The sequence below is a fragment of the Schistocerca americana genome, chromosome X, assembly GCF_021461395.2.
Source record: "Schistocerca americana isolate TAMUIC-IGC-003095 chromosome X, iqSchAmer2.1, whole genome shotgun sequence".
Lineage (NCBI taxonomy): Eukaryota > Metazoa > Arthropoda > Insecta > Orthoptera > Acrididae > Schistocerca > Schistocerca americana.
The window spans coordinates 513570800-513598622 of NC_060130.1; the positions used below are offsets into that span (position 1 = coordinate 513570800).

Consider the following 27823-nt stretch of genomic DNA (forward strand, 5'->3'; position numbering starts at 1 on the left):
TGCAGTTCCTTCTTCACATATTGAAAAAAAATGGCATCCTTGAAGTACTTTCAGAATTTTCATTTGAAAAGAGAGATAAAGTGCAATTTAGAGGACGGGAGGAAGGTGGGATCATCAGAAAATTATTGTAATGTAACAATAGGATAGTTTTGTCAGTCTTGTAACATAAATGATTATATCCAGCTTAATGAACTCAAAACATAGTTACCTCCAGTTCCCATCTGAACACCCTACCAAAATAAAAGCAAATGGAACAGTGTATTCACAAGTGTCTCTTGGGGTGTGTTCGGTTTGCAAGATGCAGATGTCCATATATCGCATATCTGCCTCTGCCACAGGCTGCAGTGACTTCCAAGGTGCTTTCTTCTTACCTCCACATTTATTCAAAATATCTGAGCAAACTTCAGAGCAATACACTTGTGGCAATACAGCTTCATCTGAAAGAGAAACATGAGAGGAGATACTCAATGTTGACACTAACATAAACACGTGTGCAACCCACATGCGCGCGCGCGCGCGCACACACACACACACACACACACACACACACACACACACACACACACACACACACACACACACAAGGGAAGGGAGAGGTGCTGCTTGGGTGAAAGTGTTTTCTTTTAACCATGTTTTTATTAGGTCACTTTCTTGTCTCTATGTCCATTTGGCACAAATTTTGCACCTGATTTTAAACTAACTTCCCAATAGGAAATGGACCTGAAAATTTAAAAATAGTGAAGAATATTAACTTGCTTTCTTGTCAGTCTGTTTGGTATGGCTGGGGGTGGATGTGAAAAAGTTTGGTAATACCTAACATCTCGGCTTCCCTGCAGGATTGACATGTTGTGTAGTAGTATATTAATTCATTCCAGGCAGTATGTGAGTGGACATCCACGAGTGAGCTGAGAGAGGGAGGAAGAGGAGTTGAATAGTGCTTTCTTGTCTCTCTGTCTGTTCAGTATAAATTTTGCAATCAATTTTAAACTAAGTTCCTGATGAGCTAAAGACCTGAAATTTTAAACATAGCTCAGAACCGGATGCCAATGCAATATTAATTCGTAAGAATGCAGAGTCTGGTGGTGGCAACACTGAGTAAAGTGTTCTCAGGTTTCTAGTCATGTTAAGTGATTAAAATTACATAAGCTGTTGGTCAAGCACTCCTTGACCGAGCGAGGTGGCGCAGTGGTTAGCACACTGGACTCGCATTCGGGAGGACGATGGTTCAATCCCGTCTCCAGCCATCCTGATTTAGGTTTTCCGTGATTTCCCTAAATCGTTTCAGGCAAATGCCGGGATGGTTCCTCTGAAAGGGCACGGCCGATTTCCTTCCCCATCCTTCCCTAACCCGAGCTTGTGCTCCGTCTCTAATGACCTCGTTGTCGACGGGACGTTAAAAAACACTAACCTAACCTAACCTCAAGCACTCCTTGGCCATAGTCAAGTGATATGACTGCCAGTGGGTTGCTGGTACACCCCTTATATAAACTAGCTGCTGGCTGTGACATCACTGGTGCTCATGGCACTGACATGTATGGGCATACATTGACTCGGTGTTCGATACGCTTGCTTCAACCACACAATTGTAGGATCCCATGCCATACTGAGCTGCCAGCCACTATTACTAATTAGGGTGTTAGCGGTGATTTTTATTTCAATAGTTTCTTTAATTACACAGTCCCAGAAACCATTAGGGCAAGCCATGATGGGCATTTCATCAAATTTTATCTGGTGAGCATTTTCTAAAGGAATCTCAGTTAAAGCAGATTCCTTAGGGTATCATAGGCGATAAAACCTCTCGTGCTCCTCTCTGCATTGTTCTACAGTGTGCACTGTTTGTCCAACATGAGACTGGCTACACTTACAAGGTATCTTGTAGATTCCAGGTGTTCTGAGACCTGCTGCATCTAATATCCTTAGACACAGTGCCATTAAAGCCTAGTTGTTTCTTTTGATACATTGACAACACATTCATCATTTGGTCCCATGGAAATGAGAAACTTGATGACTCCTTGGAACTCCTCAAAGGTATTAACAGCAACACCCAGTTCACCTTGGAAGTAGAAAACAACAAAATGTCGCCCTTTCCAAATGTCCTCATCCACAGCAAACAAAATGGATGCTTTGGTGACAGCATCTACAGAAAACCTATCCATGTCAATTCATACTTATACACCATCAGTCATCATCACCGGGCACAGAAGTGCACTGTGTTATAAAAATTGGTGCATTATGCAAGAATGATATCAGACGTTGATAACCTGTCCCATACGTTGAGTCACCTAAGCAAGATCTTCAGGAACAATGGCTGTAGTGTTGATTAAATAAATGAAGTGATTTCAAGCAAGAATCCCAATAAGGCCACTGGCAAGCAGCAGGAAAAGAAACTTGCTTTTTTTGTTATTCTGAGGCTACATGTCAGGCAAGATAAGTCACCTGTTGAAACAACGCTAGATAAAATTGAATTTCAGGCATCTGACAAAAATCCGCCAATTAATGAGACCAGTTAAAGATACAGCAGGTCTCAGAACACCTGGGGTCTACAAAATACCTTGCGAGTGTGGCCAGTCTTATGTTGAACAAACAGTACGTACTGTGGAATAACACAGGAAGGAGCTAGAGAGGTTTTATTGCCTATGATACCACAGCATGCTTTACAAAACGGTCACAGATAAAATCTCATAAAAAATCTTTCACATCTCTCATTAACGGCTTCTGGGATTGTGTAGTTAAAGAATGGATCCAGCGACTGTCGGCCACATTGAACGTTGAGTCAGCGTATGCCCATACATCGCAATGCTGCAAGCACCTGTGACATCACAGCTGGCAGCTAGTGTATATATAAGGGGGTGTACTACCAGCCCACTGGCAGTCATATCACTTGACAATGGCCAAGAAGTGTTTGGCCGAAAGCTTGTGTAATTTTAATCACTTGATGGTGCTAGAAACCTAAGAACTTTTTTTTCAATATTAATTTGCTTTCTTGTCTGGTGTGAGGAGAATGCTTTCTGTACCACTCCAATTTCCCCCTACACCTGTTCTAGTCACATGTAATTTTCAGAAATAACAATTGCTGGTAAGCCTCTGTGTGAACTCAAATATCTCTAATTTTTACCTTTTGCTGCTCTGGTCATGAGTGACTGACAGAAATAACAATCGCTGGTAAGCTTCTGTGTGAACTTTAATCTATCTAATTTTTACCTTCACAGTCTTTTTACAAGATGTAAATAGGAGGAGACAATATATTGGCTGAGTCAGGTGAAGAGAAACTGAAATAAACCTTTGTTGTAATCTCATCAAAATGTTTGAAGTGGGCTGATGCATGTCACACACACAAGACTAAAAAGCAGAAAATAATTATTTAAATAAAAAAGAATTTTTAATACACCATATTTTTAAATTGGATTAAAAAATAAGAAGTAAGGTCTCCTATACCAATACAGATTCCTAACCCCAAACATATAGCCCTGAAAATCTGTGATTGTAAATTTGCAATAGCTATGAAAATACTTGTAACAAAAGCCAGGTTGTGCATGTAATACATAAATGATGCATGAGTAATTCACCTCCTTACTATTACCTGTTGCATGTGCCCCATGTTTTTCACTTTAAATCTTACAAGTATTTTCATACCTATTAAAAATTCACAATCAAAAATTTTATGTGTGGGGTTAGGAATCTGTATGGGGCTAGGAGAAACTATTTTATACTTTTTAGTCCAATTTAAAAATGTGGTATATTCAAAATTCATTTTCATTTAAAATATAATTGCTGATTCATTCATTTTGAAGTCAGGTAAAACAACTGTCTAAATAAAGAGATGCTTGTTGTTGTTGTGGTCTCCAGTCTGAACACAGGTTTCATCCAGCTCTCCATCCTTTTGAACTTGCTTCTGTATTCATCTCTTGGTCTCCCTCTATGATTTTACCCCCCCCTCCCCCCCCCCCCCCCCCCCCACGCACACACTCACTTCCCACCAGTACTGATTTGGTGAATGTGTGCTATCGTCCAGTCTCTTCTTCTAGTTAAGTTTTACCACAAATTTCTTTTCTCCCCAGTTCTGTTCAGTGCCTCCTTATTAATTATAAGATCTACTGATCTAATCTTCAGCATCCTTCTGTAGTGTCACATTTAAAAAAACTTATATTATCTTCTTGTCTGAAATGTTATGTCATCCACTTTTGATTTCCATAAAAGCTACACTCCAGACAAATACTGTCAGAAAAGACTTCCTAACACTTAAATCCATATTTGATATTAACAAATTTGTTTTCTTCAGAAACACTTTTCTTACAACAGCCAATCTACATATTATGTCCTCTCCACTTCGACCATCATCAGTTATTTTACTGGCCAAATACCAAAACTCATACACTACTTTCAGTGTCTCATTTCCTAATGCAATTCCTTCATTGCAATTCCTCTTATAGTCTTTTTCCAAGACACTGTCCATTCCATTCAGCTGCTTTCCCATGTACTTTTCTGTCTATAACACAATTACATCACTGACAAACTTATAAACATTTTTATTCCTTTCCCTTGCCCTGAACTTAAGTTCCTCCTCCAAATTTTTCTTTGGTTTCCTTCACTGCTTGCTCAGTGTATAAATTGAATAACATCAAGGATAGTGAACAAGTCTGTCTTACTCCCTTCTCAACCACTACTTCTCTTTTATGCCCCTTGACTCATAACTGCTGCCTGGTTTCTGTACAAGTTGTTAATAGCCTTTTGCTCCATGTGTTTTAGCCCTGTTACCTTCAGAATTTCAAACAGTGTGTTCCAGTCAATACTATCAAAAAAAATTTCCAAGTTTATAAATGCAACAAAACACGGTTTTGCCTTCCCTTAATCTATTGTCTTGTGTGTTTCAACATTTCTCCAGAACCCAAACTGATCTTCCCTGAGGTTGGCTACTACAAGTTTCTCCATTCTTCTGTGTTTTGAAACAATGACTTATTAAACTGACAGTCCCGTAATATTCACACCTGTCAGCACCTGCTTTCTCTGGAATTGGAATTATTACATTTTTCTTTCAGTTTCTTCGTAGACTCTCCCAAGGATATCAGTAGTTCTGAGGGAATGTTGTGTCTCCGGGGCCTAGTTTCAACTTTGGTTTTCCAATGCTCAGTCAGATTCTTCTTGCAGTACCATATCTCCCATCTCATCTCCAAATGACCTGTTTCCTTTCTATAACACTGCCTTCAAGTTCATTTCCCCTGTATAGCCCCTCTAAATACTCCTTCCAACTTCCAGCTTTCCCTTCTTTGCTTTTCAGGTTTTCCACCTGAGCTCTTAATATTCATATAGCAGCCTCTCTTTTTTTTAAAAAGTCTCTTTAATATTTCTATAGACAGTAGCTGTTTTCTCCTAGTTATATAGCCTTCTATATCTTTGCACTTGTCCTCCAGCCATTCCTGCTTCGCCATTTTGCACTTCCTGCCAACTCATTTTTTAGATGTTTGTATTCCCTTTCACCTGCTTCATTTGCTGCATTCTTATATATTCTCCTTTCATCAATGAAATTCAGTATCTCCTGTGATAACCAAGGGCTTCTACCAAGCTTTCTCTTTTTCCCTATGTGAGCCTCTGCTGTATTCACTATTTCATCTCTCAGAGTAAGCCACTCACCTTCCATTCCATCCCTTTCCCCTGTTTCAATCAATCATTGCCTAATGCTCCATCTGAAACTCTCAACAGCTAATGGTCAACCTCTAAATATGTATGTTCACATTTTCAACCTTTAGATCTTTGGCACAATATAGTGCTGTATACAATGTTTACAGTTCTTATTTCTTTCTACGAATTAAATAGGATTAAGAGGGAGGTGGGAGGGGGAAGAGATTCAAACACAAGAAAATTGTATAAATGTAACTGAATGACAAAAAATTAAAAATATATCAACAATATCATCAGGGCTTACAACTTAATGCCAGCTATGGCTCCTAACTGGTACCATAAGGTGTTTTGGATAGACTAATAATGCTTCTCAAACAAGCTGTGTTCTATATATGTTTTTCCTGTCATCTGATGCTACATTTTCACTGACGGGTAATTAACATCTTAAAATACAGTGCCTATGAGTTATAGAATAAAATCCCTTACACAATCAGTATCAGAGTAGATGAATTGCCCCCCCCCCCCCCCCCCAAATTTCTCCAAAAATTATCACAATGAATTTGTTGGACAGGTTTATTCTTCTAGTTCTATGGTATAACAACCATAACCTGCAGAGGATTACTTCATAGAATTCCCTTTTCTCTTTCTTTTGTACAGTTTAATGTGCTACTGACAGGTAGGCTGCAAGAGAAAATGTACCAGCTTTGCCTCAACAGCAAATAGGTGGCAGAAGGCTACAGATCTCTGCAAGACACAGTAGCTACAGTACGTCTTGAACCTCTTAGCATCTTGATAGTAGATCATATTTTATCACCAAAGTATCTTCTTCAGAGGCATAAATCCTACAAAGTTCCATCACTATCCATGTCCATGACAACAGTATTACTATAATATAAGTAGTTCTTCAGAAGAGATCCCTTGTCTGCAGTGGCAGACACAGAAAAACCTCAAGGAGGGGGCACTAAAGATATCTTGAGCTACCTTTACTTTTACCATAATAAAAAGTAATCAAGTCACACGCAAAGTTTAAGAAAGTTTTATTTAAACTGATTATATACATATACAAGACAATGCCATCTTATGATATAAAAAAGTTAAAATTGTGGTTCTCTTCCTTAAATGATGAATTCTATGTTCCTATTCTTCCTGAAAAATTGGTTAATTACATCGTCAATAGGACAATCAATGTCAGGGTGACAGTGTTCAACAGAGCTAAGCCATTAAGTTGATCCTCCTCAGCCATGTCTTTGTACACCACAGGGTTGAAAAACTTCTTTCTATGGTAGCAATAGATGCAGGTAGACAAGCAAATATTTTGTACAGTTCTCTCATGTCAGTTGTAACATGGTCCAGTGTTGGAATGAAAACAGTTCTTTTTCAATATGTTGTAGCATCGTCATTATGATCAGTTTTCCTTGTGTCTCCGTCTGCCTCTAAGATGAGGAACACTCATCTTCATGTTTAACTCTTCCATAACTGCCTTTGTCTCTTCAACAATATGAGCAAAGTGGCTATCAGCATTAGCTCTCATGCTATCGTACACCTTGAGCGTTGAATCTAATTTTGCTTTTGCCATCGCGATGTCCAAGCTAGAGTCTTGTAAGATTTTGCCGACTGGATATGTTATGCTCATAATGTCTCTCAGTGTAAACAGAGTGATGATAAACTTTCTATTAGAGAGAGCTTGAAGGAGAATATTGGCAAACTGTTCCAAGATCAGCTGCGAATTGAATAACAGCGTCATGTCACTCAACTCATCTTGTTTGACAATGTGACTGTACCAAGTGTTTTAGGTGACTCTTCAATGTTGCAAACTGCTTGCTAGAGCTTGTAAAGAATGATAATACTTCTTCAATAGTACCATGTGAGTTTCTCACACTTGTAACTTTGCAACTGCGAGAGACAGCAAGGTTGAGCTGATGACTTTGACATGGTGCCACTTGCACATTGATGGCTCAGCTGCTTTTAATTCTGACGTATTAACTAAGCAACCATCACAGCCCATACCCACACAGTTATCCAATGACAGAGAAAGGCTTTCCATTCTCCTTAGAATTGTAGTACCTAATACTTCACCAGTAACATTACGCTCTTCATCTTGACACTCTTGAAGTTCATCATCAATGTTTCCACTACAATCATTGTCTTTATGGATGTCAACAAAACCCAAAAATCTTTCATGTAACTTGCTGTTGTTATCTACACATCTTGCAGCTAAACTCAGTTGGGCGATGTGCCCTACGTCCTTAATCTCATCGAAGATTATGCTGTAATACCGAGAATCTTTGATTCCCTCCAGTATTCTCGATAACTTCACTGTTTCACAGCACGAAATAAGTTCATTACACGTTGTTTTACTTATGTAAGTGGTGTTCACATTAGTGGTCTCAAGGTGATGTTTTAGTTGCAAGTCTCTGGTGTCAATTCTAAATCTCTGAAGAGCTCTAAAGTTTCCCTCATTACTCACTATAGTTTCATGGTCATTTTTGTTTTCTAATCGACTCCCATCATCTCTATGCTCCTGCAGAGGAATATTTTGCTTCCATGAAGTATGATTGCTTTTATTATAGGTACAAGATAGTCTCTGTTTTCCTTAATGCTTTCCATTCTCTGTCTCGACAATATATTTAAGACCTCAAGTTTGCGGTTGTCTCATGTCACCAAAAATAGTTTTGCATCTGTTAATGCTTCAACGTGGTACTTCAACTGAGAGTGGGTCTCAAGGTCACCATCTTTACCAGTAAGTTTGGCAAACTTCGTTAGTGGTTCAGTCACAAGTTTCTTGGCGATAATTTATTTCTTTCCTCCAACCATTTCATTATTCACAAAAATTGAATGGTTAATTCAAAGAAGTCACTTTTTAACTTGTGAGAACACCAGCCATGGATACTGTTCAAAGTGATTATTGTGCACTTGCTTGCATTCAAACTGTTCCCTCTTCTAGTGCTTGGAAGAAGGAAAGATATAACCTTTTTCAGGTTTCCTTGGATCTGTGAGAAGCTTCTGTTTTATATCATACTATTATTAATACTTCACAATCAGCTGATCTCTCTCACTCTTGACTAATCTTCACACTTGCACTTGCTAAAACTAAGACTTTTTACTTATTCATTCTTCAGTCTTAATATTTCAGCTTCTGAATGTAAACTACCTTCTCTTTTGGTGAGTAGTCCGTATTTATAACGCTACTTATCGAAGTTTCTCTGTACAAGAAAACAGTAGAATATTTATGACTTTCATCGAACAAATCCGTGACTTTTCTTGTAGGTATGTATCAGCTATCTATGTACCAGATAGAAATGTATGAAATACAATGACGCGGATGCACGTGCTACATAGGAAAGTACAGCTACTCAATAACTCAATTCAGTTGAGTCGACTGATAAAAGAAACGAATTAATAGCATATGGGCTGACTGGTTGAAGCAAAACGGGTGGCAACGTGGGGGGCCCCACAATGGGGGGGGAGAGGCATGCGCCCTGCGTGCTCTCTATATGTATCCACCACTGCTTGTCTGACATTATTTGCAATGATTATGTTGTCTTAATACCATTCTTTGTCATTATTTATGATCATGCAGGCCAACAAATTCACCTAAACTTTTTATTTCTTTCTATATGAAGTTGTACTTTCCACAAGCAAAAAGTTAGGTATTAGAGTACAAATTCCTCTGTAAGCTTTTGTGAATAATTAATCTGCACTGGATGTATTTAATATAGCAGGATACTAAAGTGACATAAATTCCCACATAGTTCCAAATCTTAAAGGTATGCAACTGCTTGAAACACCAGATAAAATGATCCTATCAATACAAAAGCAAAGACAGCTTCATCAGACATTTGAGTGAAGTCAAAGCCTTGTTGACAAACAAAGTTGTATGAGGCCAAAATGAGAGCAAAGAAAGCATCTACATCTACATCTACATTTATACTCTGCAAGCCACCCAACGGTGTGTGGCGGAGGGCACTTTACGTGCCACTGTCATTACCTCTCTTTTCTGTTCCAGTCGCGTATGGTTCGCGGGAAGAACGACTGTCTGAAAGCCTCCGTGTGCACTCGAATCTCTCTAATTTTACATTTGTGATCTCCTCGGGTGGTATAAGTAAGGGGAAGCAATATATTCGATACCTCATCCAGAAACGCACCCTCTCGAAATCTGGCGAGCAAACTACACGCGATGCAGAGCGCCTCTCTTGCAGAGTCTGCCACTTGAGTTTGCTAAACATCTCCGTAACGCTATCACGGTTACCAAGTAACCCTGTGACGAAACGCGCCGCTCTTCTTTGGATCTTCTCTATCTCCTCCGTCAACCCGATCTGGTACGGATCCCACACTGATGAGCAATACTCAAGTATAGGTTGAATGAGTATTTTGTAAGGCACCTCCTTTGTTGATGGACTACATTTTCTAAGGACTCTCCCAATGAATCTCAACCTGGTACCCACCTTATCAACATTTAATTATATATGATCATTCCACTTCAAATCGTTCCGCACGCATACTCCCAGATATTTTACAGAAATAACTGCTACCAGTGTTTGTTCCACTATCATATAATCATACAATAAATGATCCTTCTTTCTATGTATTCGCAATACATTACATTTATCTATGTTAAGGGTCAGTTGCCACTCCCTGCACCAAGAGCCTATCCACTGCAGATCTTCCTGCATTTCGCTACAATTTTCTAATGCTGCAACGTCTCTGTATACTACAGCATCATCCGCGAAAAGCCACATGGAACTTCTGACACTAACTACTAGGTCATTTATATATATCGTGAAAAGCAATGGTCCCATAACACTCCCCTGTGGCACGCCAGAGGTTACTTTAACGTCTGTAGACGTCTCTCCATTGATAACAACATGCTGTGTTCTGTTTGCTAAAAACTCTTCAATCCAGCCACACAGCTGGTCTGATATTCTGTAGGCTCTTGCTTTGTTTACCAGGCAACAGTGCGGAACTGTATCGAACGCCTTCCGGAAGTCAAGGAAAATAGCATCTACCTGGGAGCCTGTATCTAATATTTTCTGGGTCTCATGAACAAATAAAGCGAGTTGGGTCTCACACGATCGCTGTTTCCGGAATCCATGTTGATTCCTACAGAGTAGATTCTGGGTTTCCAAAAATGACATGATACGCGAGCAAAAAACATGTTCTAAAATTCTACAACAGATCAACGTCAGAGATATAGGTCTATAGTTTTGCGCATCTGCTCGACGACCCTTCTTGAAGACTGAGACTACCTGTGCTCTTTTCCAATCATTTGGAACCTTCCATTCCTCTAGAGACTTGCGGTACACGGCTGTTAGAAGGAGGGCAAGTTCTTTCGCGTACTCTGTGTAGAATCGAACTGGTATCCCGTCAGGTCCAGTGGACTTTCCTCTGTTGAGTGATTCCAGTTGCTTTTCTATTCCTTGGACACGTATTTCGATGTCAGCCATTTTTTCGTTCGTGCGAGGATTTAGAGAAGGAACTGCAGTGCGGTCTTCCTCTCTGAAACAGCTTTGGAAAAAGGTGTTTAGTATTTCAGCTTTACACGTGTCATCCTCTGTTTCAATGCCATCATCATCCTGGAGTGTCTGGATATGCTGTTTCAAGCCACTTACTGATTTAACGTAAGACCAGAACTTCCTAGGATTTTCTGTCAAGTTGGTACATAGAATTTTACTTTCGAATTCACTGAACGCTTCACGCATAGCCCTCCTTATGCTAACTTTGACATCGTTTAGCTTCTGTTTGTCTGAGAGGTTTTGGCTGCGTTTACACTTGGAGTGTAGCTCTCTTTGCTTTTGCAGTAGTTTCCTAACTTTGTTGTTGAACCACGGTGGGTTTTTCCCATCCCTCACAGTTTTACTCGGCACATAGCTGTCTAAAACGCATTTTAAGATTGCCTTGAACTTTTTCCATAAACACTCAACATTGTCAGTGTCGGAACAGCAATTTTCTGTTTTGATCTGTTAGGTAGTCTGAAATCTGCCTTCTATTACTCTTGCTAAACAGATAAACCTTCCTCCCTTTTTTTATATTCCTATTCTGCACTTTCCAGCAGGTGATATTCTTGACCATAGAGTGTTTACCAGAGTTTTCTGCACAATGCATGAAACAGGATTTCTTTCAAGTCCCCATTTTTTTCTGAAAATATAGCTCAACAACCTGTGGTCAAAGAGCAGTAGATCATTGAAATGTTGCAGTGTAGCCCTACTTCCAGCACATGGCAACTATCTGCATATATCAATGCCCGACAAACACATGAATGACCAACATTACATGTGGACGTCTTAAACTCATTTCACATACAGCTTGTCCCCAATCTCTGTAATGATAACAATGTCACATGGCTTGAATTTTGTCACTGGTTAAATGACTATCATCATTTGTTTTCATTAACACTATTCACTGATGAAGCCACATTTACATGGAATGGAGCCAACAATACATTTAATAATCATAGATGGTCCCAAGTAAATTGACACACTACAGTGGAAACCAATTTCCAAGTTCATTTTTTGATCAATGTTTGGTGTTCATAAGCAATAACAAGTTGATAGGTCCAATCATTTTAGAAGAGTGAATGACTGGACTGAATTACTTGCACTGTTTGGAAAATTCATTTGTTTCACATCTTGAGGAAGTTCCTTTGACTGTGCAGACTGCAATGTACTAGCAGCATGATGGAACCACTTCACATTTTACCAGATGTGTGAGGGAACATCTCAACTGCATTTACCCTAATCACTGGCTTGGTCATAGTAGTGCAATTAACAAGACACAAGATTACCAGAACTTAAGCCATCAGATCTTTTCTTGTTTTATAGGGTTGGATGAAGGCTGAGGTGTACAAAGGAAATATGAATATGTGGGATGAGCTGTTTGGTTGAATCATAGATGCAGCTGTCCTCATTAGGGAACATGCAGAGGTCCTCAGATAAGCAACACAACATATTCTTCCAAGAATGCACACATGTACTGAAGTTGAAACTGGGATATTTAAACATTTATTGTGAAGTGTGCAACAGCTGCAATGTGACACGTACAAGAATACCTAAAGGTGAATGTGTTAAAAATTTGTAGTTTTCAACTGATACTTTGTAAAACATACATATTTACTAATTGTTGTATATGTGTAAACCTGAAAATTTATTGGATAACACAGAAAATACATAACAATGTCCATTAAATGTGTTGTATCTCAAAACCGTTCAGAATATGGTATACATCCATGTCAAGTTTATTTCTGTTTATCCTTGAATACTGACCATTACTCCTGGGACATCCTATATAGTAAGGTAACAAGGCCAGAAAGATGTAGCAGAATGCAAGACGACCAGCATAAGGTGCGGGGTTTGGTAGGTCACCCTGAATGTAAATAAAGGTAACATATTGTGTGTAAATGGGAGAATAGATCCATTAGCATTTAATTACACTATTTTTGATAAGTTATTATAAAGAGTAAAACTGTAATTTACCTCAGAGTGACCTTTTGGAGCAAGCTAAAGCGAAATGACCACATTACACCTGTGTTATGAAAAGCAGATGCCAGGTTGACATTTGCTGGGAAGTATTTAAGGAATGTTATTTATCGTAAAAGTAAAAGGCTTATGAAGCAGTTGTCTGCTTGACTCCTAAACATTCTTTGTCAGTCTTGGACCCTAACCAAATTGGATTAACAGAAGAGAGAGGGATATGAAGAGGGTCCAATAAAGAGCAGACTGTTTCATGGCAGGTTATTTTAGTAAGTGTGACAGTGTTATGGAAATGTAAGTGTGACAGCATTATGGAAATGCTTAACAAATTAAAGTGGCAGATCTTACAAGAGAGATTTTGTGCATCATGGACAGCACTACTATCAACATTCTGAGTGTACACTTCCTGAAGAATCGGGAAATATATTACTTCCTTCCACACATGTCATGATCATGACAAGAAAATCACAGAAATTAGAGCTCATAAGGAATCTTATGGATGGTAGTTGTTCTACTGTGCCATTCGCAAATGGAACAGGGCAGAGTAAGAGTAAGATATTTCCAAATATGTTGTGTGTGTAGAGTATATAGTAGTTCCACATAGTTCTGGCATGAATATAAGTTGAAATATAACATGTGGAACTTAGAAGCTGGTGTTACTTCATATTGCAGTTAGCAATATACTGCAATATAGAGTGGAGTTCCTGTAGGATAGAGCCCACTGTTTGGTTAAAAGGATTGTACACACACAGGTGAGACCACATGGTTTATGAAGTAATGTACAAGCAGGCAGATGCAATGAGAGGGGGTGGGCTGAAGCATCATGGAGGGCCCAAGTCTCTCAAGGGTTAAGATCCCCCAGGGTGCTCAATTGGTAAATATTAGATAGCTATTGTAAAATAAATTTTGTATTGTATTGGTTTTTGGAACATTCCCAAAACTGGAAACATTGATCAGTCAAAAGAGATTAAACACATTTCAAACATCATCAACTTTCTACTCACCATCCAAGAAGCAAGAAATACTGTAACAATGAGCCCACAAGCACCTTGCCTTAGGTCACAACCTAAGATACACAAAAATGGGACCCCCATCAGGCCTATAGTGAACTGCAGGGACAGCCCAACATTCAAACTCAGCAAAATGCTCTTCAAAGTTCTCAAAGAAGCATACACATTCAATAATGAGACAACACTTAAAAACACAACAGAATTTACACATGTCAAAAACATAGAAGTACCTGATGGAGCCACACTTGCCTCATTTGACATAAAAAACCTTTATTCCTCTGTGCCAATAGATCCCACACTACAGATAATCAATGCCAACCTACAAAAGCACAAAAAATCACTTCAACTCACATTACTGGACTAATGGACCTGCTTGAATTCACACTTTCACACAACTACTTTAAAGTTAACCGTAAAATCTACATACAAACAGATGGTATGGCAATGGGCTCGAATCTTTCTGGATTGCTAGCTGAAATATTTATACGTAACTTAGAAGACAAAATCCTTAATTCCAATCACCACCTCCTCAAAAATATCATCTACTACTACAGATATGTAGATGATACCATCATTTTAATCAAAGGCACTAAAGATGACATCAGTAAGTTGAACCAGTTATTCAACTCCCATGAAAACATAAAATTTCACAGTTGAACACCAAACAGATGACAGTATAAATTTCTTAGACATTACCATTAGAAGTCTGAAATTTATCAGAAGCCTAACACAACACATACTACAATCCACAACTCCTCTTGTCACACCACAGTCCACAAAATGGCAGCATTCCGGTACATGAGCAATAGAGCTATCCAATTACCACTCTCTGAAGACAAATGTGATCAAGAAATTGAAATAATAAAACAAACAGCTATTGCAAATGGTTATAACAGCTCAATAGTAGACACTCTAAAACACTCAATAATGGCAAAGCAATCACAAAAAAACCATCTTCCATACAATCCTCTTTCTAGGTAACATTTCATATCATACTGCCAATGTCTTCAAACGAAAATGAATAAGCATATCCTTTACCACAGACAACAAGTTTGGACCGAAGTTACCCCACAGCATCAGCACACAAAACCCTCTTCATCACACAGATGTGTACAAAATTGAATGTTTGGACTGTGACTGCTTCTACATAGGCCAGACAGGCAGATCATTTGAGATTAGATTCAAAGAACTAAAGCACTAAAAAACAAAAAATACCACACATCAGCAATAGCCACCCACCTGCATGAAACAAAACACCATGTCAACAACACAAGTATCAGCATCCTACACATACAACCAAAAGGCAGGAAACTAGACATCCTTGAAACACTCCAAATATACAAGCACCAAGCCAAACAACTGAATCCATCTTAAATGACAAAAACACACACACACACACACACACCTCATACATTTGACAAGGTGTTTAATATAAAATATCTATGTATTCGGTTTCCTGATGGGAACTGGAGGTAATCATGTTTTGAGTTCATACAGTCACTCTTTCCACCCTCTTCCTCCATCTCATTTCTCTTTCTCCTCCTCTTCCTCCCCCTCTGCCTCCAGCCTTTCATATCTAAATATGAATAACAACCAAAATTGTTATTTGTGTATAATTTTACCACTGTACCCAATATGATTTATATACCACCTGAAGTATTTATTCCAATGAATGTATTCAACACCTCAAACAACACCTCCACAGCCTTTAAAAAATTTATTCTGTAATAATGTTGTTAGGACATATATTCTTTGGACTTTGTGACAATGTTTGATTGAAACAGGGGAAAGGGATGGAATGGAATGTTTTCTCTTCTGCTATATGATCCATGCACCCAATAGACACTGATGCCATATTTGTTTACAAAATATGACAGTATACATGTGATGTGTTACAACTGTGAAAGGAACCTGTGGAGGTACTTCATTTTACTTATTTTATGTTTACTGTTAGATACACATTTAATTTTTTTGTCAAAAGAAACCCAAAACCATGTTCTGAAATAGTGTTTTGTTTCTTCACTAGACAGTGCCACAAGTTTCTCCAAAAAATCATAACACAGACAAATGTCATATTAACAAATGTAAATCTACCTGATGATGGAGGTTTAAACATTTGAAATGCATTATGGAGATAAATTAACAGTAACTGGTAGCAGTGAACTTGTGTTTCATTTAATATTGATCAGTCATCAGTTCATAATAGAGGTCAGTGTTGCTAAGTCACTGATATCACACAGACTCCCATATGGAGGACATAGTAATAGGCATCCCTCATGTAGAGAAGTAACTAAAAGAGTTGGAAAAAGACGCATCACCAGGTCCAGATGGAGTCCCAATTCAGTTTTATGAATAGTATTGCATGACATTGGCCCCTTACTTAGCTTGCATTTATCGCAATTCTTTCACCCAAGGCAAAGTTTCTAGGCACTGGAAACAAGCACAAGTAACTCCTGTATATAAGAAGGGTAAAAGAATGGATTTGCAAAATTATAGACCAATATTGTTAACATCAGTTTGCTGCAAAGTTGTAACATAGTCTCAGCTAGAATATAATAAATTTCCTTTAGACTGAAAATCTTCTGTCCATGGATCAGCATCATTCTAGAAACCATCACTCACGTGAAACTCAGCTCACCCTTTTCTTACACAATATCCTGTGAACTATGGATGAAGGACAAAATCAAATTCCATATTCCTAGATTTCCAAAAAGCGTTTGGCACAGTGCCCCACACAACACTGCTAAGAAAAGGTACCAGCATACAGAATAGGTTCACAGATATGTGAGGAGCTTGAAGACTTCTTAAAAAATAGGACCTAGTATATTTTCCTCAACAGTGTGCATTCATCAGAGACAAGGGTATTGTCACGAGTGGTTGGACCACTCTTATTCTCTGTACACATAAATGATCTGACAGATAGTATGAACAGCAATTTGTAGCTGTTTGCTGATGATGCTGGGGTGTGCTGGGGCATTGTCATCATGTGTCTGTAAGTGGCTGCAAGATTAGTCAGACAAAATTTCTAGCTCATGTGATGAATGACAACTAGCTCTAAATGTAGAAAAATGTAAAATAATGCAGATAAGTAGAGAAAACAGTCCTGTAATGTTTGAATACAGTGTTGATAGTATGTTGCTTGACGCAGTCATGTTGATTAAATATCTAGGCATAATACTGCAAAGCGATGTAACGATTGTACGAGGGCAGTTCAATAAGTAATGCAACACATTTTTTTTCTGAAACAGGGGTTGTTTTGTTCAGCATTGAAATACACCAGGTTATTCCCCAATCTTTTAGCTACACAACACTATTTTTCAACGTAATCTCCATTCAATGCTACGGCCATACGCCACCTTGAAATGAGGGCCTGTATGCCTGCACGGTACCATTCCACTGGTCGATGTCGGAGCAAACGTCGTACTGCATCAATAACTTCTTCATCATCCGCGTAGTGCCTCCCACGGATTGCGTCCTTCATTGGGCCAAACATATGGAAATCCGACGGTGCGAGATCGCGGCTGTAGGGTGCATGAGGAAGAACAGTCCACTGAAGTTTTGTGAGCTCCTCTCGGGTGCGAAGACTTGTGTGAGGTCTTGCGTTGTCATGAAGAAGGAGAAGTTCGTTCAGATTTTTGTGCCTACGAACACGCTGAAGTCGTTTCTTCAATTTCTGAAGAGTAGCACAATACACTTCAGAGTTGATCGTTTGACCATGGGGAAGGACATCGAACAGAATAGCCCCTTCAGCGTCCCAGAAGACTGTAACCATGACTTTACCGGCTGAGGGTATGGCTTGAAACTTTTTCTTGGTAGGGGAGTGGGTGTGGTGCCACTCCATTGATTGCCGTTTTGTTTCAGGTTCGAAGTGATGAACCCATGTTTCATCGCCTGTAACAATCTTTGACAAGAAATTGTCACCCTCAGCCACATGACGAGCAAGCAATTCCGCACATATGATTCTCCTTTGCTCTTTATGGTGTTCGGTTAGACAACGACGGACCCAGTGGGAACAAACCTTTGAATATCCCAACTGGTGAACAATTGTGACAGCACTACCAACAGAGATGTCAAGTTGAGCACTGAGTTGTTTGATGGTGATCCGTCGATCATCTCGAACGAGTGTGTTCGCACGCTCCGCCATTGCAGGAGTCACAGCTGTGCACGGCCGGCCCGCACGCGGGGGATCAGACAGTCTTGCTTGACCTTGCGGCGATGATGACACACGCTTTGCCCAATGACTCACCGTGCTTTTGTCCACTGCCAGATCACCGTAGACATTCTGCAAGCGCCTATGAATATCTGAGATGCCCTGGTTTTCCGCCAAAAGAAACTCGATCACTGCCCGTTGTTTGCAACGCACATCCGTTACAGACGCCATTTTAACAGCTCCGTACAGCGCTGCCACCTGTCGGAAGTCAATGAAACTATACGAGACGAAGCGGGAATGTTTGAAAATATTCCACAAGAAATTTCCGGTTTTTTCAACCAAAATTGGCCGAGAAAAAAAATGTGTTGCATTACTTATTGAACTGCCCTCGTAGTTGGGAAGGTGGTTAGTCAACTTTGATTTATTGGGAGAATTTCAGGAAAGTGTGTTTCATCTGTAAAGGAGAAATGTATAGAACACTAGTGCAATCCATTCTCGAGTACTGCTCAAGTGTTTGGGATCCCTACCTCGTCAGATTAAAGGATGACATCAAAGCCATTCAGAGATGGGGTCCTAGATTTGTTACTGGTGGGTTTGATAAACATATAAGTATTATGGAGATGCTTTGCGAACTCAAATGGGAATGAAACTTCCTGGCAGATTAAAACTGTGTGCCAGACCAAGACTCAAACTCGGGACCTTTCGAGTCTCGGTCCGTCACACAGTTTTAATCTGCCAGGAAGTTTCATATCAGCACACACTCCGCTGCAGAGTGAAAATCTTATTCTCAAATGGCAATGCCTGGAGGGTAGGCATCATTCTTTTCAAAGAACAGTTCTGAGAAAATTTAGAGAACTGGTGTTTGAAGCTGACTGCAGAATGATTCTTCTGCCACAAATGTACATTTTTATGTAAGGACCACATAGATAAGGTAAGAGTAACTATAGCTCTTGTGGAGGCATACAGTCATTCATTTTTCACTCACTCTATTTGTTAGAGGAACAGAAAAGGGTATGACTAGTAGCGGTACAAGGTACCCTTGGTCACACACCACATGCTGGCTTGTGGTGTATGCATGTAGATGTAGATTATTATAGTTACATCTCCACCAACATAAGAGTGCACATGGCAGTTCACCCTTATTTTGGCTATTCTACGAACAAATAAAAGAATGTGTGCACAGCTATAGGGCACAGATATGTTATTAGCTCACTAATGGTGTATGTGTCACGTGAATGTCTTTTGGGATTGTTATTAGATGAGCAATGCTTGCTTTACTTTGTTTCTAATAACCTAGTATTTGAAAGCAATGGAAATGTTAATAAAAATATTTTGTTTAGAAATTGCAAATTTTAGCACCACCGATATGGCAAGTTGAATTTTTGCCTGTTGTCTTTCAAAAATTGGTTAATAAGACTAAAAAGCCAGTAAATTTTTCCATCCCTATGTCAGGGCGTATAACCAGACAAGGAAAAAAAATCTACCAGGTGAAAACACACTTTCTCTGCGTTAAGTGGCAGTATATTTTCTGTCGAAACTGTAAAACTTATCAATCCTTTGGTGGTTATGATTTTATACACAAGCATAGAATTTCCCTGCACTTTAGAAAACGAAATTCAGGGGGGAAAATACATATTTTGAAAAGGTCTTTGATTTGCAACATTAACGCTGCATGTTTTCTTATTATGAAGGTATAAATTTGAATTCCACCAAACACCGCTTGTTACTTTCTGAAGCATTGAAATCGAGACTGAGATGCACTATTGTAACCAAGTCATAGCTTATGTCATGTGATGACAGCAGATATTCAGAGCATAGGACACGTGATGTTGTCAGCCAATACCAACATCACTGTTCAGTAGCGCGAACACACAAACAGAAAAAGTTAATATTTTAAATTAATATAAATAGTGTTGGTACAAGAAAAGCAAAGCTTTCACATATAATATTGGTCTCTAATGTTAATAAGCTGCAAGAGAAGCTAAGCTTTCACATATAAAGTTGATCTTTTCTGCGCATGTTCACTTTACGATATATCACACAAATGTGACAGCAAAATTTTTAATAATGACTAAATGTCTGATTTATGGGCTCAAAATTCTTCTAAATGGCTCATCATCAAAGAGATGATTTTTAAATGAGAGTCAAATCCTCTGTAAATTAAGTAATTCATTGCATATTCTCGCACGTAGTTCAACCAGCATTAAAGGAAATTTACTTTGAAAGCAACACTTTTCAACCCACCATTCACAATACTTTCCCGCAACCTGTTAGAAATAGATTTGTTTCAGCAGTTTCCAGAGAGCACCAGATAACAGGCACCACCGTGCTTGTGCAGCTACGATGATGTTGGAAGCCCGTATGTTCATATGCGTAGAACGTTAAAAGATCTTACATTAAGTCATAAAAGAAACAAGACATCTCGGGATATTCCAAGAGCATTGGAATTTTGTGAACAATACTAAAATGTGCACATTTAAAGTGCATACTTAAAGTGCACATTCGTATGTCCAGATCCTCAATACAGTAGGCCTCAAACTGATGTTAAGTTTTGCAGTGTGGTTTTTGGGATGCAAATTTTCTTGGAGTACCAGTACCGTTTGGTCACAGGTTTAGTTACCCTGCGATTATTCTCCAGTTAGGCATTGTTACATGTTCGTGCAAAAAGTTTTCCACTCTACTTCCAGAATAGAACTTAAGCAGCTGCTAGCTGGGGCCTGTACAACTGGCCCTTACTAGTGTAGCAATCTGGCCAAAAATTTTCTGTCAAAATTTCATTTTCCTGGCTACACCAAGAAGATAATGTGGTGTCACCACCAGACACCACACTTGCTAGGTGGTAGCCTTTAAATCAGCCGCGGTCCGGTAGTATACGTCAGACCCGTGTGTCACCACTGTCAGTTATTGCAGACCGAGCGCCACCACACGGCAGGTCTAGTGAGACGTCCTAGCACTCGCCCCAGTTGTACAGCCGACTTTGCTAGCGAAGCTACACTGACAAATACGCTCTCATTTGCCGAGACGATAGTTAGCATAGCCTTCAGCTACGTCATTTGCTACGACCTAGCAAGGCGCCATTACCAGTTTATATTGAGATTATTATTGATGTATCAACAAGAGCGATGTACACCAATTATGGATTAAAGTTAAGTATTACATCAACTACATACTTTATTTGCTACTATTAATTCCCTTAACTGTTCCAGACCTTGCGCCAGCCTGCGTGAGCTTAAGCGCGTGCCTTTCGGCTTCACCTCATAGTGACTTGGCTGTCTTGCCAAGTCACAACATTTTGGCTTCCTCCAAACCCCGTGAATTGGCTCCTGCCAATTCACAACAGATAATATGTAGTCTTTCTTTACCTGTTATTCCTGTTAGTCTGAATCTATGGATTTCACTACTAATTATAGCAACGCTGCTCATTTGCAAATATAATCAATCATATAATCACACAGTGCTTGTCTTGGCATTCATCCATTTGGCTTTACTCCACAAAGGTCATATAGCCCTGTCCCCTTTTGTCTGCAGGAAAGTTTTCTAGATGCAATGAGGATTCCCCTGACAGAGACATCATGTACACTATGCACATATTCAAAAATCAACTTGTGATTCATTCAGAAAACTACTTAGAATGCTTTCTCTGAGAATTACTTTGAACAATTAGTTCATGAGCCCACACGAATTGTAAATGGTTGCAAAAACACACTTGACCTCTTAGCCACAAATAATCTTAATCTAACAGAGAGAGTCATGACAGATACAGGGGTTAGTGAACACTAGGTCTTTGTAGTGAGGTTTAAAACCATATCAACCAAAACCACTAAAAATAAATGCAAAATATATCTATTTAAGACAGCAGATAAAAATTCGCTTGTTGCCTTCCTAAGAGAGAGTCTCCATTCCTTCCAAGCTAATTATGTAAGTGTAGACCAGATATGGCTCAAATTAAAAGATACAGTATTGACAGCAATAGATAGATTCATACTGCATAAGTTAGTAAGAGATGGGACTGATCCACCATAGTACACAAAACACGTCAGAACACTGTCGCAGAAGCAACGAAAAATGCATGCCAAATTCAGAAGAACGCAAATATTCAAGAAAGGAAATAGGAGTAACCCATTAAATTACAGACCCATATCACTGACCTCAACTTGCAGTAGGATTTTGGAGCATATACTGTACTCGAACATTATGAATCACCTTGAAGAAAATGACTTATCGATACATAACCAACATGGATTCATAAATATCATTCTTGTGCAACACAGCTAGCTCTTTATTCCCATGAAGTAATGAGTGCTGTCGACAAGGGATCTCAGATCGATTCCATATTCCTAGATTTCCAGAAGGATTTTGATACCATTCCTCACAAGCGACTATTAATCAAATTGCGTGCATATGGAGTATCGTCTCAGTTGTGTGACTGGATTCGTGATTTCCTCTCAGAGAGGTCACAATTCATAGTGATAGACAGTAAATCATCTAGTAAAACAGAAGTGATATCTGGCGATCTGCAAGGTAGTGTTATAGGCTCTCTGCTGTTCCTGATTTATATAAATGATCTAGGTGATAATCTGAGCAGCCCCCTTAGACTGTTTGCAGATGACACTGTAATTTACCATCTAAAAAATCATCATACTATCAATTCCAATTACAAAATGATCTAGAGAGCATTTCTGTATGGTGTGAAAAGTGGCAATTGGCACTAAACAAAGAAAAGTGCGAAGTCATCCACATAGGTACTAAAAGAAATCCGATAAATTTTGGGTATACGATAAACCTCACAAATCTAAGGGCTGTTAATTTTATTGTTGCAGTATTATTCTGCAGTAGCGGGATACAGGAACATCATTTGTTAGAGTATCAGTTCTTACCAGTTAAAACCTAAAAAAATTAACTGAAAGCTAAAACAATGAAAAATTTGTGAGGTTTTCCCGGTTTTCTCCTGGATGAAAAATTCCCAGGTTTTTCCCAGATCTCCCGGTTGTCCCAGATCATATACACCCTGTCAGTTCTCTTTGTGTGAATGGCAATGCAAAAGTAAAGAATTACTATAATTATGCCATGTCTGGGATTCTCTTTGCTGTTCCTAAAGATCATTGTCCTCATGCACACCTGTTACATGTCTGCTGTAACCAGAACAGGACAACTACCAAATAGTAGTTATATTGTAAGGCATGTGGTTTCATACATAGCGCCATCAAAGAGCTGACCACAGTGCACCTCCACTTCGTCTTGAGACCTTTCAGTTTGCAACATTGACAGTAGTTTTATAACATTTTGACAGTTTTGGGTTTGTTGAGCAAGAGTGTGAGCTTGATTTAAGTGATTTAACATTATGGACTCTAAACACAAGTCTGAATCAATGAAGAGAAAAGGGAAAAAAAGGGAGAAAGAGGAGAAAGGGGGGAAAAAAGGTAAGACAAGTTTGTTTATCCTTGGATTTTTTTCTACCTCAATTCACAATGATAAAGAAAATGACAGAAACCTGTTGATGTTCAAGCAGCTGCAGAAATGGAAAATAGTAAAAGTAATGCAGAATAATTACCATTTATTAATTTTTTAGTTCATATGATTTGGCAGCCACCATTGTGGTCAAACAGTATAACTTGTTTACCTTTTCTTAAGGCATAGTAATGTGTTATGTATGGAACAGAGGGGTAAGGTTTACTGCACCATGGGGAGTGGAATGTTGTGCAGAAGATTTTACACAGTACTGACAACACTTTCAGCTCATGCTACATTTTAACCACTTGCTGTGAAGGAAATGGCGTATGGAGTGAACAAGGTTTTGTGAATGCACGTAACAGTAATCTTATGTTCATATGTCACACTTATTTGTAACAATGAATATGAAACGAAATGATATTAAAGCCAGCACAAGGTCAATAAATAAGCAATTCACTGTGTAGTGGCTACTGCAGCACCGCATAGTGTTACATAATACTGACTGGCAACAATGGTGAAATTGCTACACTTATTACATCTAAACTGAAGCAAAGTGCAGGACAAAAGTGTAAGATACAACATGAACCATGGACCTTGCCATTGGCGGGGAGGCTTGCATGCCTCAGCGATACAGATAGCCGTGCCATAGGTGCAACCACAATGGAGGGGTATCTGTTGAGAGGCCAGACAAACTCCTGAAGAGGGGCAGCAGCCTTTTCAGTAGTTGCAGGGGCAACAGTCTGGATGATTGACTGATCTGGCCTTGTAACACTAACCAAAACGGCCTTGCTGTGCTGGTACTGCAAATGGCTGAAAGCAAGGGGAAACTACAGCTGTAATTTTTCCCGAGGGCATGCAGCTTTATTGTATGGTAAAATGATGATGGTGTCCTCTTGGGTAAAATATTCCAGAGGTAAAATAGTCCCCCGTTCGGATCTCCGGGCGGGGACTACTCAGGAGGACATTGTTATCAGGAATGTCAGATCCCTAAATTGGACAGGAAGGTTAGAAAATTTAAAAAGGGAAATGGATAGGTTAAAGTTATATATAGTGGCAATTAGTGAAGTTTGGTGGCAGCAGTAACAAAACTTCTGGTCAGATTAATACAGGGTTATAAATACAAAATCAAATAGTGATAATGCAGGAGTAGGTTTAATAATGAATAGGAAAATAGGAATGCGGGTAAGCTACAACAAACAGCATAGTGAACGCATTATTGTGGTCAAGATAGATACGAAGCCCATGCCTACCACAGTAGTACAAGTTTATATGCCAACTAGCCCTGCATATGATGAAGAGATTGATGAAATGTAGGATAAGATAAAAGAAATTATTCAGATACTGAGGGGAGGCGAAAATTTAATAGCCATGGGTGACTGGAATAAGATAGTAGGAATAGGGAGAGAAGGAAACGTAGCAGGTGAATATGGGTTGGGAGGAAGAAATGAAAGAGGAAGCCGCCTGGTAGAATTTTGCACAGAGCATAACTTCATCATAGCTAACACTTCGTTCAAGAATCATGAAAGAAGGTTGTATACATGAAAGAGGCCTGGAGATACTAGAAGGCATCAGATAGATTACATAATGGTAAGATAGAGATTCAGGAACCAGGTTTTTGATTGTAAGACATTTCCCGGGGCAGATGTGGACTCTGACCACAATCTATTGGTTATGAACTGTAGATTAAAACTGAAGAAACTGCAAAAAGTTGGGAATTTGAGGAGATGGGACCTGGATAAGCTGAAAGAACCAGAGGATGTAGAGAGCTTCAGGGGGAGCATAAGGGAATGATTGACAAGAATGGGGGAAAGAAATACACTAGAAAAAGAATGGGTAGCTTTGAGAGACGAAATAGTGAAGGTAGCAGAGGATCAAGTACGTAAAAAGATGAGGGCAAATACAAATCCTTGGGTAACAGAAGAGATATTGAATTTAATTTATGAAAGGAAAAAATATAAAAATGCAGTAAATGAAGCAGGCAAAAAGGAATACAAACGTCTCAAAAATGAGATTAACAGGAAGTGCAAAATGGCTAAGCAGGGATGGCTAGAGGACAAATGTAAGGATGTAGAGGCGTATATCACTAGGGGTAAGATAGATACTGCCTACAGGAAAATTAAAGAGACCTTTGTAGAAAAGAGAACCATATGTATGAATGTCAAGAGCTGAGGTGGAAACCCAGTTCTAAGCAAAGAAGGGAAAGCAGAAAGGTGGAAGGAGAATATAGAGGCTCTATACAAGGGCGATGTTCTTGAGGACAAAATTATACAAAAAGGAACAGAATGTAGATGAAGATGAAATAGGAGATATGATACTGCGTGAAGAGTTTGACAGACCACTGAGAGACCTAAGTCGAAACAAGGTACCGGGAGTAGACAACATTCCATTGTTGTTGTTGTTGTTGTTGTTGTTGTGGTCTTCATTCCTGAGACTAGTTTGACGCAGCTCTCCATGCTACTCTATCCTGTGCAAGATTCTTCATCTCCCAGTACCTACTGGAGCCTACATCCTTCTGAATCTGCTTAATGTATTCATCTCTTGGTCTCCCACTACGATTTTTACCCTCCATGCTGCCCTCCAATAAAAAATTGGTTATCCCTTGATGCCTCAGAACATGTCCTACCAAACGGTCCCTTCTTGTAGTCAAGTTGTGCCACAAACTCCTCTTCTCCCAATTCTATTCAGTACCTCCTCATTAGTTATGTGATCTACCCATCTAATCTTCAGCATTCTTCTGTAGCACCACATTTCAAAAGCTTCTATTCTCTTCTTGTCCAAACTATTTATCATCCATGTTTCACTTCCATACATGGCTACACTCCATACAAATACTTTCAGAAACAACTTCCTGACACTTAAATCTATACTCGATGCTAACAAATTTCTCTTCTTCAGAAATGCTTTTGCTTGCCATTGCCAGTCTACATTTTATATCCTCTCTACTTCGACCATCATCAGTTATTTTGCTCCCTAAATAGCAAAACTCCTTTACTACTTTAAGCATCTCATTTCCTAATCTAATTCCCACAGCATCACCCGACTTAATTCGACTACATTCCATTATCCTCATTTTGCTTTTGTTGATGTTCATCTTATAACCTCCTTTCAAGACACTGTCCATTCTGTTCAGCTGCTCTTCCAGGTTCTTTGCTGTCTCCGACAGAATTACAATGTCATCAGCGAACCTCAAAGTTTTTATTTCTTCTCCATGGATTTTAATACCTAATCTGAATTTTTCTTTTGTTTCCGTTACTGCTTGCTCAATATACAGATTGAATTCCATTAGAACTACTGATAGCCTTGGGAGAGCCAGGCCTAACAAAACTCCACCATCTGGTGAGGAAGATGTATAAGATAGGCAAAATACCCTCAGACTTCAAGAAGAATATAATAATTCCAATCCCAAAGAAGGCAGGTGTTGACAGATGTGGAAATTACTGAACTATCAGTTTAATAAGCCATGGCTGGAAAATAATAACACGAATTCTTTCCAGACGAATGGAATAACTGGTAGAAGCCAACTTTGGGGAAGATCAGTTTGGATTCCGTAGAAATGTTGGAACATGTGAGGCAATACTGACCCTACAACTTACCTTAGAAAATAGATTAAGGAAAGGTAAACCTATGTTTCTAGCATTTGTAGACTTAGAGAAAGCTTTTGACAATGTTTATTGGAATACTCTCTTTCAAATTCTGAAGGTGGCAGGGGTAAAATACAGGGAGCGAAAGGCTATTTACAATTTGTACAGAAACCAGATGGCAGTTATGAGTCGAGGGGCCCGAAAGGGAAGCAGTGGTTGGGAAGGTAGTAAGACAGGGTTGTAGCCTATCCACAATGTTATTCAATCTTTATATTGAGCAAATAGTATAGCAAACGAAAGAAAAATTCAGAGTTGGAATTAAAATCCATGGAGAAGAAATAAAAACTTTGAAGTTCGCCGATGACATTGTAATTCTGTCAGAGACAGCAAAGGACATGGAAGAGCAGCTGAACGGAATGGACAGTGTCTTCAAAGGAGGATATAAGATGAACATCAACAAAAGCAAAATGCGAATAATGGAATGTAGTCGAATTAAATAGGGTGATGCTGCGGGAATTAGATTAGGAAATCAGATGCTTGAAGTAGTAA

The 27823-nt window shown here is 39.1% G+C and overlaps 1 protein-coding gene across 1 annotated transcript in view; it reads right to left on the reverse strand.

Annotated features, from left to right (window-relative positions):
* LOC124555345 (WD repeat-containing protein 6) overlaps positions 1-27823 on the reverse strand; it is a 292678-nt gene that overhangs the window by 48144 nt on the left and 216711 nt on the right. The window contains exon 14 of the mRNA XM_047129225.1: positions 209-437. Within this exon, the coding sequence (XP_046985181.1) occupies positions 209-437 (229 nt within the window). The remainder of the gene's footprint in view (positions 1-208; positions 438-27823) is intronic.